Source organism: Callorhinchus milii, unplaced genomic scaffold, assembly GCF_018977255.1.
Source record: "Callorhinchus milii isolate IMCB2004 unplaced genomic scaffold, IMCB_Cmil_1.0 Scaffold3, whole genome shotgun sequence".
Classification (NCBI taxonomy): Eukaryota; Metazoa; Chordata; class Chondrichthyes; order Chimaeriformes; family Callorhinchidae; genus Callorhinchus; species Callorhinchus milii.
Genome location: NW_024704744.1, coordinates 7,594,004 through 7,611,366, shown reverse-complemented (window position 1 = coordinate 7,611,366; position 17,363 = coordinate 7,594,004). Strand labels below are relative to the sequence as shown.

At 42.0% G+C, this 17,363-nt stretch overlaps 1 protein-coding gene across 1 annotated transcript in view; it reads right to left on the bottom strand.

Annotated features, from left to right (window-relative positions):
• Positions 1 to 10,885: 10,885 nt before the first annotated feature.
• Positions 10,886 to 17,363, bottom strand: part of hmgcll1 (3-hydroxymethyl-3-methylglutaryl-CoA lyase-like 1) — a 54,581-nt gene continuing 48,103 nt past the window's right edge. The window contains exon 9 of the mRNA XM_007894065.2: positions 10,886 to 11,401. Within this exon, the coding sequence (XP_007892256.2) occupies positions 11,297 to 11,401 (105 nt within the window). The 3' untranslated portion in view covers positions 10,886 to 11,296. The remainder of the gene's footprint in view (positions 11,402 to 17,363) is intronic.

Sequence of the window (17,363 nt, the reverse complement as noted above, 5' to 3'; positions counted from 1 at the left end):
ATAGTTAGATGTGAGCGATTACTGTGCGCAAAATTAACTGACGCGTTCGCCTACAAAACTACACAATATAATTTACAATATATCTTGTGAAGTGCTTTAACACGTGCTTCCCAACATGCAAAGTCGCTATATCAAATGCAAGGATTATTATTATTACTATAGATTTTTGTTCAGTGCAGAAACATATCCCGGTGAAACCTAACATAGAGCCTGGACACTGTGACCCTCACATTTCCCTCTGTGTCACTGTTGCTGGGGTGAAACAGATTCAGTGCTTCTGAATCCTAATCCTATATTTACACCAAATCTCCGAATCCCGTTTGAAATGAATTCAAGGATGCAATGTTTTTGAACTTGCAAATGTCATCGAAAGGCTGATCCCTCCACGTTACGAAGGATGAACTAAGGAAGAACCAGATTAGGTAAGGCTTTTTTTTTTGCCTCAAAAAGAGACAGCTCCAATGTCTTTACCTTCAATAAGATACCAAACGGGATAAAGAAAGCAAACCCCAGAATAATACTTTCAGATATGTCAAGGTGGCAGGATAATAGGTAATTTGTTCTGGGTTGTGATGGGTACATTAATGAGCGGAATGTAAGTAACTTATACCAGCTGGTTCAAGCCATTTACATTTTGTTCATTTATTTGAATGTATAAGTGGTAAAATAATGTAAATCAGGACATTTTGCATAACAATTACTTTGCACAACGGAGGCCGTGAGTACTCCCACAAAGTCAGGAGACCCTCCAGAAAACTTCTTAAATCTCACATCTCTCCCTGAAAAATGGACGAGATTCATTTGGACTGTTTTTTTTACCCAGAAGATTGGTAGGACACGAAATGCTCCACCACAAATGCTGGGTGAGGCACAATAAATGAGAGCTGTTAACAACAACAACTTGCACTTATAAAGCGTCCCTCATGCAGGATAGCGTCTCAGAGCACTTGACAGTGGTAGGAAGATGGGGAAGGAGGGGTCAAGGCCAAAGGATTGAGAGAGTGTTCCAGAGTTTCGGAATTAAAAAATACGTTAAAATAGTTTAAAATTGTAGAATGTTATGTTAAAAGGGCATTCAAAAAAGCAATTATTTAAAAAGGGAAAATATAAAAGGGGAGGAGGAGACAGGGGAGAAGGACTAAATGTATAGTTCTACAACCAGGACATGCATGATGCACAGAATGCCCTCCACCCTTTACTATGCTGCAAAATTCTATGATTTTATTTGTCCATATTGCCATGTGAAGCATTGCTTTCTGTTTGACCTGATTAATACAACCCGTGCATTAAGTCTTGACCAGACACCTGTGGTTCACACCTCCAACTTGTGTGCCCGTCAAGCATTGTTGAGCACCTTGTGACGTCCTTCCGACATGAAACGCACCATATAATTGTAAATTTGATTGGATTTGCCTATATAGCCTTTCAATTCAGGAGGACATCCTAAGTCACTGAAAAAAGGCTTTCAGATGAGGCGTTAAGTGTTGGCTGCGAATGTATAGTTTTCCCCAGTGCTGATATACATTATCCATCTTAAGGAGATATACTATAAATGGGGGAATCATCCCGATTGCGGGGTCTCCTTGGAGCTGAATTGGCTCCAAGGTGACTTGTTTGGCAACAGAGTGTCGGAATCGAGCCCATGCTCTGTAGCGCTATTGGTAATCCAGCTCCTGAGCCAGGCTGGTCCTCAGTACCCCAGTCACTGCTGATAACAGCCAGCCAGGCTGGCTCATCGGCAGGACTTGGAAGAGCAGACCAGTTCACTCAGCTCCTGTTACCCCTACAAAGCAAAGCCCTAATGTCGGATGGTCCTGGCTGGAAAAGCAGCAGGAAAGTTTGCCAGACAGTATTATCAATGGCAAGCTATGTTAACTGGTTAGACTCCAGCAGTGGCCCAATGTGCACTTTGGAGTCCCCAAGCCTTAGGTCTTGCCAACCTGCTCTGACTACTCTCAAGGATTAGATAATAAGAATGCATAATAATAATAATCCTTGTATTTGATAGAGTTTTTCATGTCTTCTAGATGTCTCAAAGCGCTTTACAAAATATACTGTGAAGTGAATGGTCTGTATATTTGTGGGCGAATGCATCCCTCCAGAGAGAGAGTCCATACCCATTCCAATGGGTGGGATGCATGGAACTCTATTTAGTTTGGATATGCTTAAGCCTGGTGATAGGTTTCTGCATGTGCCTGACACCCAGCTGAACAAAAAAAAGGAATCATTATGAGGAATTAAAACTATTTTGTTTTAATAACAATAGAAATTATTCCCTTACAAGTTCGTGGGCAGTCCTTTGAATCTGCGTCGCCTTCTATCATCGGACAAACCTCACAAGAAAAGCTTGGATGAAGAAGGCCATTTGGCCCAAGTAATGTGATCTTCCAGAATATCAGCGCAGCATAAATTGAGTGTCAAGATGTTCCTAAAGCAATCTAGTGCCCTGGCCTCTACTACCCTTCCTGATAACCTCTTTGAGCTGTCGATTGATCTTCTTGGAAAATAAATACTTCCCGATCTCTGTCCTAAATGTACCCATCACAACTTTGAATGGATTACCTATTATTCTGCTGCCTTGTCATTTCTGAAAGTATTATTCTGGGGTTTGCTTTCTTTAACCCATTTAGTATCTTATTGAAGGTTCTATTGGACACATTTCTTTTTGAGGCAACAAAAAATGCTAATTAATCTGGTTCTTCCTTAGCTCATTCTGTTTAACACTGGGGATCAGCTTCTTGATGACATTTTCAGTTTCAGAAACAATGCATCCTTGAACTCATTTCAACCGAGACTCGGAGATTGTGTGTAAATAAAGGATTAGAATTCAGTTACTCTGAGTCAGTTTCACCCCAGCAACAGTGACACAGAGGGAAATGTGAGGGTCACAGTGTCCGATTTTCATGTCAGATTTCACTGGGATCTGTTTCTGCACTGAATAAAAATGCATAATAATACTAATCCTTGCATTTGATGTACCTGTAGTGGCTTTTATGTCAGGAAGCACATTGTAAAACACTTCAGAGGATATGTTGTAAAGTACAGTGACTGTGTACTGTCGTAGGTGAATGCGGCAGCCAATTTGCACACATCAATGTGCTAAATCAATTATGAAGCGGAGGGAAAGATGACTAGAAGTGCGGTCGATGAGGTATATCTTTAGTTGGGTCTTGAACAATGGGGTGGTGAGACAGGATGGAATTCCTGAAGGTGGGGTGGACAGGGCGGAGAGACAATTCGTATTCTTTAGACCCTTGGCTAGTGAAGATCACCATTATGAAGTACTTTACTGATGGATACTTTCCATATTCGATACTTCATCCAAGGGCTCAATCACAGGTGGGTCAGCCTGGCTTAGTTGGTACCATTCTTAACTCTGAGTCAGAAGGTTGTGTGTTCAAGCCCCACGTCATGACTTGGAATTCACAGTCTAGGCTGACACTTCAATGCAGTGCTGGTGGTGTGCTGTAGTATTGTCTTTCAGATGAAACGTTAAACCGAGATCCCATCTGCCTGTCCAGATGGACGTTAAAGGTTCCTTCCCATTGGCACTATTTGAGAAGAGAGGGAGTTTCTTTTGTGTTCTAGCCGGTAATCCTCCAATTATAGATTGGTGACTAACTCCATGGCTATTTGCTGTGCACAAATTGGCTGCCGTGTTTGCCCACAGAATGCACAGTTTCACACCACTTTACAGTATATCTGTGAAACGCTTGGAAACGACTTGATGATGAGATAAGACACTATATCAAAATCAAGGATTATATTATATTACAATCTTCATGTGCGAGCCAGGCACTGCCTTCTATTCAAGTGTTAGAGCCATCACATCTATTCTCATTGCATACACAGTAGAGGTCACTGGATAGTAGTTTGCAGTCAGAACTGGCTAAAATTTTTTGCCCTGGTTGGCTCAGGACTTGAGACAGTTGATGTGTCCTCATTGCTCCCATCCCACAGATCTGTTAAATCAGCATAGAGCAGGGATTGAACTGAGTACCTTCCTGATCTATCTGCCTCAGTGGAACCATATGGTGTTGTATGTATTCACTGAGTCATCCATAGAGAAAGGCATTGTTTACCTTCCTAATTTAGTGTGTCAATTACTTGTGCTAATAAAAGCATTATACACGTGTGAAGTATAAATAGATGTACTGCAGCACTGAACTGTGGAAGTATGGCAAAAATGGTTTTATTGTTCCCAGGATGAAAAACTTGCGAAAGAGATACTCTCCTGTGTAAGCACATCAGCCTGGATTCTGTGCTCAGTCTGACGTACATCTGCCATTTGCAGTCAGCTGACATCGTCAAACCAAACAGTTCAGATGCTCTGTTAGAAATGAGAACTGGTGAGGAAAGCAAGGCAGGCGCAAGGTGCCCTTGTAGCTCTGAAATCCAGAATTACACCACTTGGATGGTCACTGGTCATATTACTGACCCCCAATAGGCCAAGGAGCTTCTGTTGCTGGGATTATGCAGCGCACTAGCGGTTCATTGCGATGCAGCTGAGCGTCAGCACAGACTCAGAGACTGAGACAGTGAGAGTCTGGAGGGTAAACCACACGTTCATTCCACTTCTGCTTAAATTTCTATCAACCCGACTGATTGACGAGACCGGTTAAGTGGTGTGATATGATCAACATGTCAATGCAATTATCATCACAAGATCAGTTCAGATGATGAAGGCCCTTTGGCCCATCTGATCTCATGCTTCAAGAACACCCATTCTACCATCCACCCTTCCTGGCAACCTGTTCCAGTTACTAATAACCCTCTGGGTAAAGAGATACATCCTGGTGTCTGTCCTGAAATTCCCCTTTGCAACTCTAAACCTACTGTCTTAGTGCATTCTGAAGTATTATTCTGAATTTGCCTTTTCAATTCTATATAACATTTTGTACACTTCTATAAGATCCAGTCAGTTAACATCATCATAATAATCATCACATTTAACAATGTATCTTATCATGTCATTGAAACATCTCAAAACCCTTCATAAAGTTTATTCAGTTATAATCTCCTTTCAAGGCTAAAAAGCCCCAGCTTCTCTAATTGTTGCTCATAACCTGGGCCAATAGAAAAGTGCAGAATATTTACCAAAAATTACGGTGAGGTTTGCAAATTTTGTGGGGGGTTGCGGGGAAACGTTTGGCAAATTTTGTAGGAATTGGCAGTGAATTGATTCATGTTATTTAGGTACATTTTATAGCCCACCTAAAGTTTTTCACTTTATTGATAAAAATTAAAGAAAATAACACATGTATACAGTCAATTCACTTTGTAGTATATTCTGTGAAGCGCTTTGAGACGTCTCCAAGACGTGATGAGGGGCTTTATCAAATGCAAGGATTATTATTATATTAGATTGTTGCAAAAATATAAATTGCTTCTTTAACAAAAACTGGGTGGCCTTTTTTTGTCCTGGGGTGGGGGGAACACCAGCAAAGCTACAGGAGCTGTCAGGACCCAGCACACTCACAGACACAGAGAGAGATACGCACACATGCACACACACACTCAGAGACACACACCTTTTCAGAGAGAGACACACACTCACATAGAGACACTCACAAACACAGAGAGACACACACACCCACAAACACACCGAGGAGAGGGAAACACAGACAAACTCACACAGACACTCACAAACAGAGAGAGAGACACACAGACATTCACAACAGTGTGAAGCCCATTTGCTGCTTACGGCGCACCACACGTGTGTCCGGAGTCGCCCCACCCACAGTGACATCAGGTAAACAGCCGGGTGGCCCTCGGGCCGGAAACTACATTTATAGCGGGTTTGTAGCAGAGGAAGGTGTTTGCGGTGTATTTCACGGTGAAGGTGTGGCCGTACTTTTCTAATGGCGCAGGTCATATAGCTCATTCTTCTAACACTAGGAATCATCCTTGTTACTCTCCTGTGGACTACCTCCAGGGAATGGGTTCAGCCCTCTTATGTCGCAGTGACCAGAACTATATGACCACTTGATAATGATATTGGGGATCTGAACTTAACTGATCATGAGGTCCGTGCAGAAGGGATATAAAAATAATACCATTTGCAGTTTCGAGTTACAGCAATTTCGTGAACTGACCATTACTAAAACGGGCACACGGATTGCATTATGTAATAATATGCAGGATGGACACACATATGAGAAAAATATGTGTGCGAAAGTTGTCTACAGCATTGGCTCGTAGGAACAAACTGTGCACAATATGGTGCAACATCTAATCTGATGCACATGTAGCATATTTGCCAAAGGCGTACCCAGTTTTATTTACAAAGATCCTCCACAAAATTACTTTAAGACGCAAGGCCAAATGTGAGATGAGGAGCTGGAGTGCAGTTTGACAGTGGGATCTAAAGTGGAATTTCATTGGGAGTTTGAATGGAGTTTGAGTGGGAGTGGGAGTGGAATTTGAGCGGGGGATCTGGAGCGAATATATCTCTATATAAGTCAAACCCTAATATAATCTGAATGATCTCTTCTGTACCCTTTCTGTGGCCCTGAAGTCCTTTCTAAAGTGGAATAAACAAACTGGATACAACACTCTAACTATGATCTAAATAGTGATTTAAGCATCACCTCTTTGGTTTTGTAACCGCTGTCCCATGCAGTGTTTCTCAGGGCTCTGTCCTCGGTCCCCTCCCCTTCACCCTTTACATGCTCCCCCGTGGTGACATCATCCACGGACATGGGGTAAATTTCCACATGGATGCGGATAACACCCAATTCTATCTCACTGACTCCACCCTCAACTCCAGGACTACTGGTGTTCTGACCGACTGCCTGTCCGACATCAAGTCCTGGACGAGGGACAACTTTCTCCAACTGAATGTCAGCAAGACTGAGGCCCTCCTGATTGGCTCGTTCCAGCACCTCTGCACCTCGGGCCCTGGCAGCATCAGCATCCATGGTAGTATTTCAGCGCCTTGGGATGTCCTCCCGACGTGAAAGGTGCTATACAAATGTAATCTTGTTGTTTTTGTTGTTACACACTCAACCTCACTAAGCGAGTCAGGAACCTGGGTGTCTTGTTTGACCCTGAACTATCCTTTCTCCCCCACATCCCCGCCATGACCGGCACTACCTACCACCACTTCCGCAACATTGCCAGACTCCACCACTGCCTCAGGCTGCTGAAACCCTCACCCACACATTCATCACATCAAGGCTCGATTATGGAAACTCCCTCCTCATTGGCCTCCCCAACTCTTCCTTTCACAAACTGCAGATATCCAAAACCCTAAGCTCGTGTTCTCTCACGCATCAGGCTCCGTGACCCCATCACTCCCACCCTCGCCGATTCCATTGGCTTCCCATCCCTCAGAGGATCGAATTCAAGATCCTTGTCCTCATTTTCAAGGCCATCCATGGCCTTGCCCCCTCCTACCTCTCTGATCTGCTGACATCCTACCAACTTGCCCGCTCCCTCCGTTCAGTGGGCTTCAGCCTGCTCCATATTTCCAGCCCGATCCGCCCTACCAGAGGTGGTCGGGCTTTCAGCTTCTCTGCCCCCACACTGTGGAACTCCATCCCACAGTCTCCTTCAAGGCCGGTCTCAAGACCCTCCTCTTCGATCTGCCTTCAGTCGCCCTCCCACCTTTCTGCCTTCCCTCACCCCTACCCCACCCCCACGCTCGGGTTCTGATCCCTGACCGACCAGCACCTTGGGACATCCTGCTGACGTGAAAGGCGCTCTATAAATGTAATTTTGTTGTTGTTGTATTCTATTCTACCACTAATGTAAGGTTTATTGTATTCTATACCCCTACTTATAAAACCTAAGGTCCCATCATCTCGTCACAATTTTGACAACTTTACCTTTTCACCTTTAATATTAATAATAATAATCCTTATATTTGACACAGCGTCATTCACGTCAGGAGTTCATCTCAAAGTATTTCACTTGATTTTCCTGTGAAGCGTTAGGTCGGTATTTTGTGTAAAGGAGTTATAATGGGGTTGGACAGCATTGCGAAGCTCATGGAGGTTTTTTTTGTAGCACTGATTGGCAACAGCTGAAATAAATTGCTAACTGAGTTGTAAAAAAATGCACTCAGTTTATCCTGTATACGCCAGTCAGTCACAAAGACATTGCTGGCTAATAATCCTGTTTCACACACTTAAATAGTCTGACATGGTATTTGCACTATAATAGTGGGCAAATACAGCTGCATGGCGAGTGTTTTACTTGCCAACAGATCATATCAGAACAAAGAATGGATAGCTTTGATGAGAAACTAACTGGGTCTAATGCTTTATTCTGCCACAGCTTTGATGGTTATTGGCCTAAATGTTCTCTCTGTGAAATGAGCAAACACAGTTGGTGTACATTCAGATAATAACAACCCTTGCATTTGACATAGCACCAATATATATATATATATATATTTCAAAGTGTTTCACAGGTAATTTCGGTAAAGTGACAATCTATAAATAATCTTTGCATTTGATGTAGCGCCTTTCACGCCAGGTGGACATCTCAAAGAGCTTCACAGGAGTAACTGTGAAGTGTAGTGACAGAATAAACAACGTGTAACCCACTGATTGTGTTGACTGTATTTATAATAATAATCCTTGCATTTGATACAGTGCCTTATCACGTCATTGAGATGTGTGAAAGCGCTTCACAGGATATACTGTAGAGTGGATTGACTGCATATTTTGTGGGCAAAACGCGTCAGTCAGTTGCACACAGCAATGACCAATTTTATTTGAGGGATTGTCTGCCAGGACACTGGGGGAAACTCCCTTCTCTTTTCAAATAGCGCAATGTGATCTTTAACATCCACCTGAACAGGCAGATGGGACCTTGGTTTAACCTCTCATCCAAAGGATGGCACCCCCAACTCTGCAGTGCTCCCCCAATCACTGCAGTCTAGAGCATAAACTCAAAGTCCCAATGCGGGGCTTGAACCCACAACCTGCTGATCCAAAGGTGAGAGAGCCACCAACTGAATTGGACTGACCACCTTATGTCAAGATGACAAGTGAACAGTACCTCAGAGTTGGGGGCATTTCCAGGAAATATTTATTTACCCAGAGCATAATAATAAACCTTGAATTTGACATAGTGCCTTACCACGTCGTTGAGACGTCTCAAATCGCTTCACAGAATATACTGTAAATTGTATATTTTGTGGGCAACATGTTGCATAAGTATTGATTGTAAAAGGTTAAAATGAAGGGTGGTTGTGGCAAGGGTCTGGATTCATTTGATAAACAGTTTGAAGCTGTGATGGAAAGACAATCGGGAGAATATTCTTTAAAGGATTGGATGAAATGGGACTGGAAAGTCTTCTTCATCCAAACCACTCTTGTGATCTTATAATTCTACAGACCAAGAATGAGCTGTGGATTTCACCATCATTTGTGAAAAGCACTATATCAAATGCAAGGATTATTATTATTATTACTATTTTAGCCTAAACAAATGTCATTTATTTTGTACGTGGAGTCCTGCAGCTCAGTGGTTGGACCTGGGTTTGATTCCTAGCAGGACGAAATGTTGGGCAAGTTTCCTTGCCCTGCACAGTTCTGTTTACCTAGCAGTAAGTAAGAACCTGGTTGTTAGTTGATTGGCGGATCGCTTTTTTGGGGTAATAATTTCTTGAAAAAATAATAAATTGGTTACTCAATCCACGATTGTTTGTCGGACACTGCTGTACACAACTGGTTGCTACATTTCGCCCACAGTATATTCTGCGTCTCGAAGCTGTGATAAGGTGCTATATCAAATGCAAGAATTATTATTATTATTACTGTGATCTAACATGCACTGATACTTCAGAGTTGATCACATTTAATATATAACTAATAAAAAGTGACAATAAAGCAGCAGAGATAAGTTGGGGTCTTTTATTTGAAGGCAGACAAAAGGTCACATAAAATCTTGTCAAGGAATTAGTTTAGGCAAATCACTGACAGAAAAGCAAAATGGTTAATTTTCTCACATTAACTGGCACTTGAAATATAATGCAACTGTTTGTATTAAAATCTCCACTAATTTGTAAATTTACCGACCTTTGGCATCATGCACATAGAGATTGCCCTCTGCCCACGTAAATCTTGTTGCTACAGTTATGCTATTCTCCTCTTATCACATGTATGGTTTCACTGGATGACGGGTTGTGTGAGCTGAGCAGACAATGTAAGCCTTGGCTCACTGCGCCCTCGCACTCTGGAACTCTCTCCCAAAATCTTTCAGAATCAGAACTTGCCTTTCTACTTTCAAAACCCTTCAAAACTCTACCTCTTTGAGCTTTCGGTTGCCTAACTCCCATATCTCAGGCTTCCACTCCATCTCTGTGAAGCACTTTTCGATAAAACATCGACATGAGAAGTTCCATAAAAGTACAACAACTTGCATTTGTATAGCACCCTTGACACAGGACAGCGTTTCGGAATGCTTAACAGCCATGGAGCCCGACGCCAAGCCTAGGGAGATGACCGTAAGCATGGTCGAAGACGAAGGTCTTTAATTGTGATCCAAAAGAGGGGAAAGTGGGGGCAAGGCAGAGAGAGAGAGTTCCAAAGCTTTGGGCACAGTGGCTGAAAACAGGTGGAGAGAGAGGAGTTTGCATGTGTGTGTGTGCGGGCGTGCGTGTGTGTGTGCACGCAAGCATGGGGTGGAGGTAGGAGGTGCAGGATTGAGTCTTTTCATATGAATCCTAAAGAAAGTGGGACCCAAAAGCTCAAATGAAAAAGGGACGGTGACTCAGAAATAAATAAACAAGCAATAAACATAATAAATGTTGTTATGTGTGCAACATCATCGAGACTGGGAGTAATCTATTCACATTAATCTTTATAGGCCACAGGACAAGACACAGTGCTAAAGGCAATAGCAAAACATGGGGTGTATGTCCATTGATGCAAGTACATATCCACGGGTAGCAATGGGATGTAGTGGGAAATTGATAGTCCTTCATTCTAATGGTAAATCTGTATGAAGAGTAATTGGTGTCCACAAGAAAGTGTCTGCAGTGGTTGCACTGTGATGTTTACTACCAGGCTCTGCTGCTGGAAGGTGGACGAGTTATAGTAGATAGGTGCTGACAGCTAACAATGGTGGTTCACACGCTCAGCTTTGCTCTGCTGTCCAGGTCTTGGCTGTGCACTAAGGGGCAGACAGGGTATGCAGCAAACATGAGCTACCAAAACACGGTCTGTGACATGTTATCGCAAAGCATCCCCAGTACAAGAATGAGTTTAGCATGAACATTTAACATCGACCAATATGGCTTAAAAGTGCTCGTAGCATAAAATGCTTGTGTTTCTAGTCTGACCTATGACGTCTTGTAACAGGCCTCGGCCACTTTTGAATTGGTTGTCCTCTTAAGAGCTTCACATATAAAGTGTCCCGCTTCCATTAACTTGCATAAATCTACTCCCTAGTGTGAAATAAGGGGACAAAACACAGTTAGAATGTAGCACTCTAAATGAAAATACACATTTTCCACTGGCAGTAATGGGATACATAAACAAATAAGAATTCCGCATTAGAATTAAATCTTAATTGAATAAACATAGACGAGACATATCAATGCTTCGTTTGTACCTTGCATCAAATATCTTCATCAAACATTTTTTTACTTTCTCATTCCGTGGCAAGGCACTCTGTACTCAAATGGGCCAATACGAGCCTAAAACCTCACAGCTTGTCCCAAACTGTTGCTGTAAAGCTTCAAGTGCTCTGGGGCACTACCTTGTGTGAGGGGCGCTATATTAATGCAAGTTGTTGTTTTTGAATAACACAATCGTGTACTTTTGTTCAGCTAGGAGACTGACGCACACGGAAGCCCATCACTACTTATGAGTATCCAAACAGACTACTAAGTTTCACACATGCATTATAATTTCCATTTGTCTGGAATGAAGTGTTGAGTCGCTTCCTGGAGGGACGCAACCTGCTCACTTCATTCTGGACGCAGATTGGCAAGAGCCAAGGCTTGGGGACCCCAGAGTGTGCACTGGGGTACTGCTGGAGTTTACCCAGCTAAATCTGTGAGCTGAGTATCCTAACTCACGGTGACTAATAACATAACAATGGCAGGAAAATTTGTTATGGGACGCACAAGGGTTTCAGTCGTTTGTGCCCAACATTTAACAGAGAGAAACAGAAAATAGGTCATTCATTTCATGGCTGCCTGTAGGATAATGCTTGGTGCAAATTGGCCGCCGTTTTCACCTACACATACCCAGTCGCTACACTTCACAGTAAAATCCTGTGCGAAGTGCTTGGAGACATCTCGTCTCTGCAAGTATGATTATTACTAACATCTGTTCTGAGCTCTGGAGAATGGTTCCTCCAGCTTGTTCAGTACTGAATCGTAACATTGTTTTGAAACTTTACAGGAGAGAAGTTTTAAATGTAATTCTAGCTGTCAGAATGGTTTAGGCTTTGTAGTCTTATATCTATTTTTAGACCATTACCTCTACAGCCTCAGGTTAGTATTTTGCTGATCAGTCAAGTGGTGGCGGTCCACCAAATATATAATAATAATAACAATCCTTGCATTGGATAAAGCGCTTTTCACATCTTCTAGACGTCTCAAAGCGCTTCACAGAAAATAATGTAAAATGAATTGACTGTTTTTTTTGTGGGCGAAATATAGAGTAAGTCTAGACCCGGCTGGAATGTCTACCGTTCTGTTTCATATATAGGAACATCGGAATCAAAAAGGCAACATTATGAGACATTAGTTAATAATCCCTTGACTTCGATATAGCCCCAGATATCAGCCTGGCTAAGTAGGCACCTACGACGATGTAATGCAGGAGGTAGTATCCTTCAGATGAGTCATTAAATCGAGGTCCTGTCTGTCCAGTGGAATTTAAAGATGCCCTGGTTCTGCTTGAAAAGCAAAGGGAGTTTCTCCTGGTGTTCTAGCCAACAATCCCATAGGTAAAATTGATCATTCACTTCATGGCTGTTTGGGCAATATTGGTGTGTGCAAATTGGCTGTCGTGTTTGCCTCAAAATATGCAATCACTACATTTTACAGTAAATCCTTTGAAGGGTGCGAGATGTTCTCCTGAGGTGAAAGGCACTGAGTTAAATGCAAGGGCTAACGGTTTCTGAAGTCAGACTAAGTTTAGGAATTTTCTACATTTATCTGCGATCTTAAATTCTGCAAATGGCAATGGTCTTACAGGCTACGAATAGGTAGAATTTCAAGCTTCATAACTTGCCAGGGTCTCCCTTTCCCATCTTGATTTACTTTGATGCCTTTTATTAAATCCACCCATTGTATTCTGCTGCTAAAATGGGTGCATTTCACGTGATAGTTGGAACTGACTGCCCTGAATTTACTGGTGTCACCACGAGAGAGGAAATAATTCATGACAATGTGGTTTCATGTTTATCTTGCAGCAGAGCATTAGGAAAATAATGTTTTCAGTTAACGTTGACTGACACAACTCCCTGAATAAATGCAAATAAAACTATCCCAAGTTGTATCTCTCTTCTGATTTGACTTCTGGCTGCAGGAGCCTTTCTGCCGTCCGGAGTTTGGATCTCCTTCACTAATGTGACCTTAAGGTTTTTATGTTATATTTTGTAACAGGAAATGAGCATATGCATTTCAGCCCCTAAGTCATATAAAAGTCTTTTTGAAAAAAGATGTGCTTTGGTTTAGACGTATCTAACGTGACGTACAACCAAGTGAGATTTAGAGGAATATTTGGAAGCATTTGAAAAAATGCTTCCCAAAAATGAGGAATTTTGAGTGTGAGGAATGTAGAGTGCACACCAATATGTTGAGACTTTGAGCTTACATAATGACACCAAAGAGCAATGCTGGGGAGCACTGCATTATCGGAGGTGCCGTTCTTCCTGAAAGGGTGGTGGAAGCAGTTTTAATCATAACTTTCAAAGGGGAATTGAATATATACTTGAAAAACAATTGCAAGGCTATAGGGAAAGAGCGGGGGTGTGGGACTAGTTGGCTAGTTCTTTCAAACAGCTGGAACAGTCACGATGGGCCGAATAGACTCCTGTGCTGTAGGATGCTACGATTCTATGAGACATTAAACCTGCTTGTTCAGATCTATGTTAAAGATCTCATGGCATTATTCGAAGGCAAGAAGAGAATTTCTCCTGGTTTCCTCGCCAACAATCGTTCAAACAAAATTGGTCAAATTTTAAATCCTTCACGCCCTTGGACCTCTCTATCTCTGTGATCTTCTCCTACCGCACTCCTCTGCTTGCTCTATCCACTCAACAAAATGAGGCCTGCTGTTATTCCTCTGCCCCACCATCAGAGGCCAAGCCTTCAGCAACTATATCCCAACACCCGATCCTTTGGAGGTCCCTCCCTCTATCCCTCTATCACACCCCTTTTTCAGTTTAAATACTGCCTAAAAATCTGACTCTTTGACTGCACCTATGGTCATTTCCCCTCCCTTGTTTGGCCTCTAACACAATCTCTAAAACGCTCCAAAACATTATCCTATGTGAACGGTGTTATATAAATGCAAGTTGTTGTTGTATTTTTTTATCGCTTGATAACAGATTTGATGTGTTCAGACATCAAAAGCAACGGAAAGATCAAATGGAAGTAAAGATATTTTTATACCAGGAACATTTCCCAGTGGGTAAACATCTCGAAACACTTTACGCTACGAGCCAAAGCAAAAACAATAACTTGCATTTACATAATGTCCTTCACGCAGCGATAGTGCTACGAAGTGGCGAGGTTGGATGCTGAGCAACAACAACAGCAACAACAAATCACATCTGTATAGGGCCTTTCACGTCGGGAAGACATCTCAAGGGACGCAAGGGAGAAGGGGGAGGGAGAGGTTACCACAGGCATAGTCAAAGAGTCTTAAACCTGAAGTGGAGTCAAAAAGGTAGGTTTGTATTTGAGTTTTGAAAGCAAAGCAAAGAGGAAGGAAATAAGGCAAAGAGATTTGGGGTGAATCCAGAAAGTGGGGGCAAAGTGGCTGAAATTTCGTCCACTGATGGTGGAGCAGAAGGTGCAGAGGACATGAGTAAAGTAGAATTAATTACTGTAAGCTAGTTTCCATTTGAGCATACTGATAAAATCACATATCGACTTACATATTTATAATCTCAGCGCTAACAGGATGGAAAATCAGCCCAATATTTAATAATGTAAATGGAGCGTAGCACACGTCAATGTAAAAATATTCCAAATAACATTAAATTAACAAGTAATAGCCTTCTCAGTAACAGATAGCATCTGAGCACATTACATTTGCAGCTTGCAGCCTTTTGCCTGAAACATTGATGCAGAACACTCTTAAGCCAAGCTAAAGCAGACGAGAATTTAAAATCCGACAATAGGTTATAATAATCCTTATATTTGTTGTAGCACCTTTTAGATCAAGATGGCGTCTCTAAGCGCCTCACGGGATTTACTGTAAAGTGACTATGCAAACGCTGCAGTCAGTTTTGCACACAGTAATGTTCCACCAACATCTATGAAGTGAATCACCTTTTTTTATTATTACCCAGGAGATCACAAGGATGCCAGTCACCAGGCATTTTGATTAAAGGAAGCGTATAGTTTAGTTAAAAGGTACCCTACAATCTAAAATTTAACAGTGAACCAGAATCACCTTGGCTCAGTTGGTAGTATTTGTGCTTCACTTTACTTAAATGTTTGTAGGTTCTCCTGTCAACCCTCTGCCTTTATTTATATCGAGTGCTTCTTCATAATGGACAATTTCAAACTTCACCTTCACTTCTCCTGCCCTATCTCCTCTTCACCCTACACATAAACTCCCCACTCCCAACCGAGGCCACCCCTTCGCTCTCGTCATAACTCATGTCCTTGATAAGACCTTCTCGGATCATTTCCTCATCAACTGCGCTTTCCACATCTACTTTCCCTGTACCATAACTTCCACTATCTGTTTCCATCACTGGAAAAAGCTTCCCCCTGAGGTACTGTTCTTCAGATTTGACATTAAACCGAGGTCCCGTCTGCTTGTTCAAGGTAACCCCTGGAGTCCTGGAGCTCAGTGGCTAGAGCACTTGCTTTGCAAGTGAGAGACCTGAGTTCGATTCCTGACAGGGCAAAACCTTACGCAAGTTTCCTTACTCCACACGCCTAATAATAATCCCTCAAAAAAAACAATAATAAATTGGTCACTTCAATCCACGACTGTTTGTGGGACACTGCTGTGCACAATTGGCTGCTGCATTTCGCCCACAAATATACAGTCAATTCACTTTACAGTATATTCTGTGCTTTGAGACATCTAGAAGGCGTGCAAAGCGCTACATCAAATGCAAGGAATATTATTATTATTATAATTACAGGTTGCCAGGAAGGATGAGTGAGGCCAGGACGTAGGACTCATTTAAAAAACAGCTTGGTGCTATGAAGGGAAGACAGTAGGGAAAGTGTTCTGGAAGGATGAGATCAAATGGGCCGAAGAGCCTTCTTCATCCAACTAATCTTTTGATCTGGTCATGCTAAAGAATTATGTTAAAGACACAATTGGAAAAGAGAAGGGAGTTTCTCCCGCTGCCCTGGCCAATAATTCCGAACTAAAAAATTAGTCATTCACTTTGGGACTGTCTGTGGGATCTTGATGTGCACATCGCCCTCAAATACTCGGTCAGAAAAAAAACTTTGCGAAGTGCTTTTTTTCAAAGTTATTGTTTCAATATCAAATGGAAGGATTATTGTTAAAATTATTTTGTAAGCTTCACGTATAAACATTTATTTGCTGAAATTATCAGTTGATGTTACAGTTTAAATTGCCACGATAACCATCTCAAGCTGCCAAGTGGTGTAAAGTGATATTGAAAGAAACAGCACGTGGCATAGTTAACAGGGCAGTGATTTGATTAGACATGGTGATATTGCTTTACAACCACAGGGGAAAACAGTCAAAGCCTGCAGAGTGGTGACAAGGTTCAACTCACATTTAAAACTCAAATCTCCAGGAATGAACAGCCACGGACTTATGTTCATCCTCCCAACCTCTTATGGACATTAAAGAGATATTTCGGGATGAATTTCTTTGCGTTTGTGTTATGGCGAAAATGGAAACTCACTGGGGTCTAAATCACCAAACAGTAGGATAGGACGACCCAGGTTTAGTGACAGAGAAAGTAAACTCACAACTGAAGTTCCAGATGCACCAAGAATAAAAGGGCACAGGTTAAGAGTTGCAAAGGAGAATTTCTGGAAGCATTTCTTTACACAGAAGTGAAATAAACAACTGCTTTGGGTTATCAGGAAGGTTGTTGGAGGCCAGGACATTGGACTCATTTAAGAAATAGCTTGATGTTGTGATAGGAAGAAAGAAAATAATAATATAATACTTATCCTTTCATTTCATATGGTGGATTATCACATCGTTGACATGTCT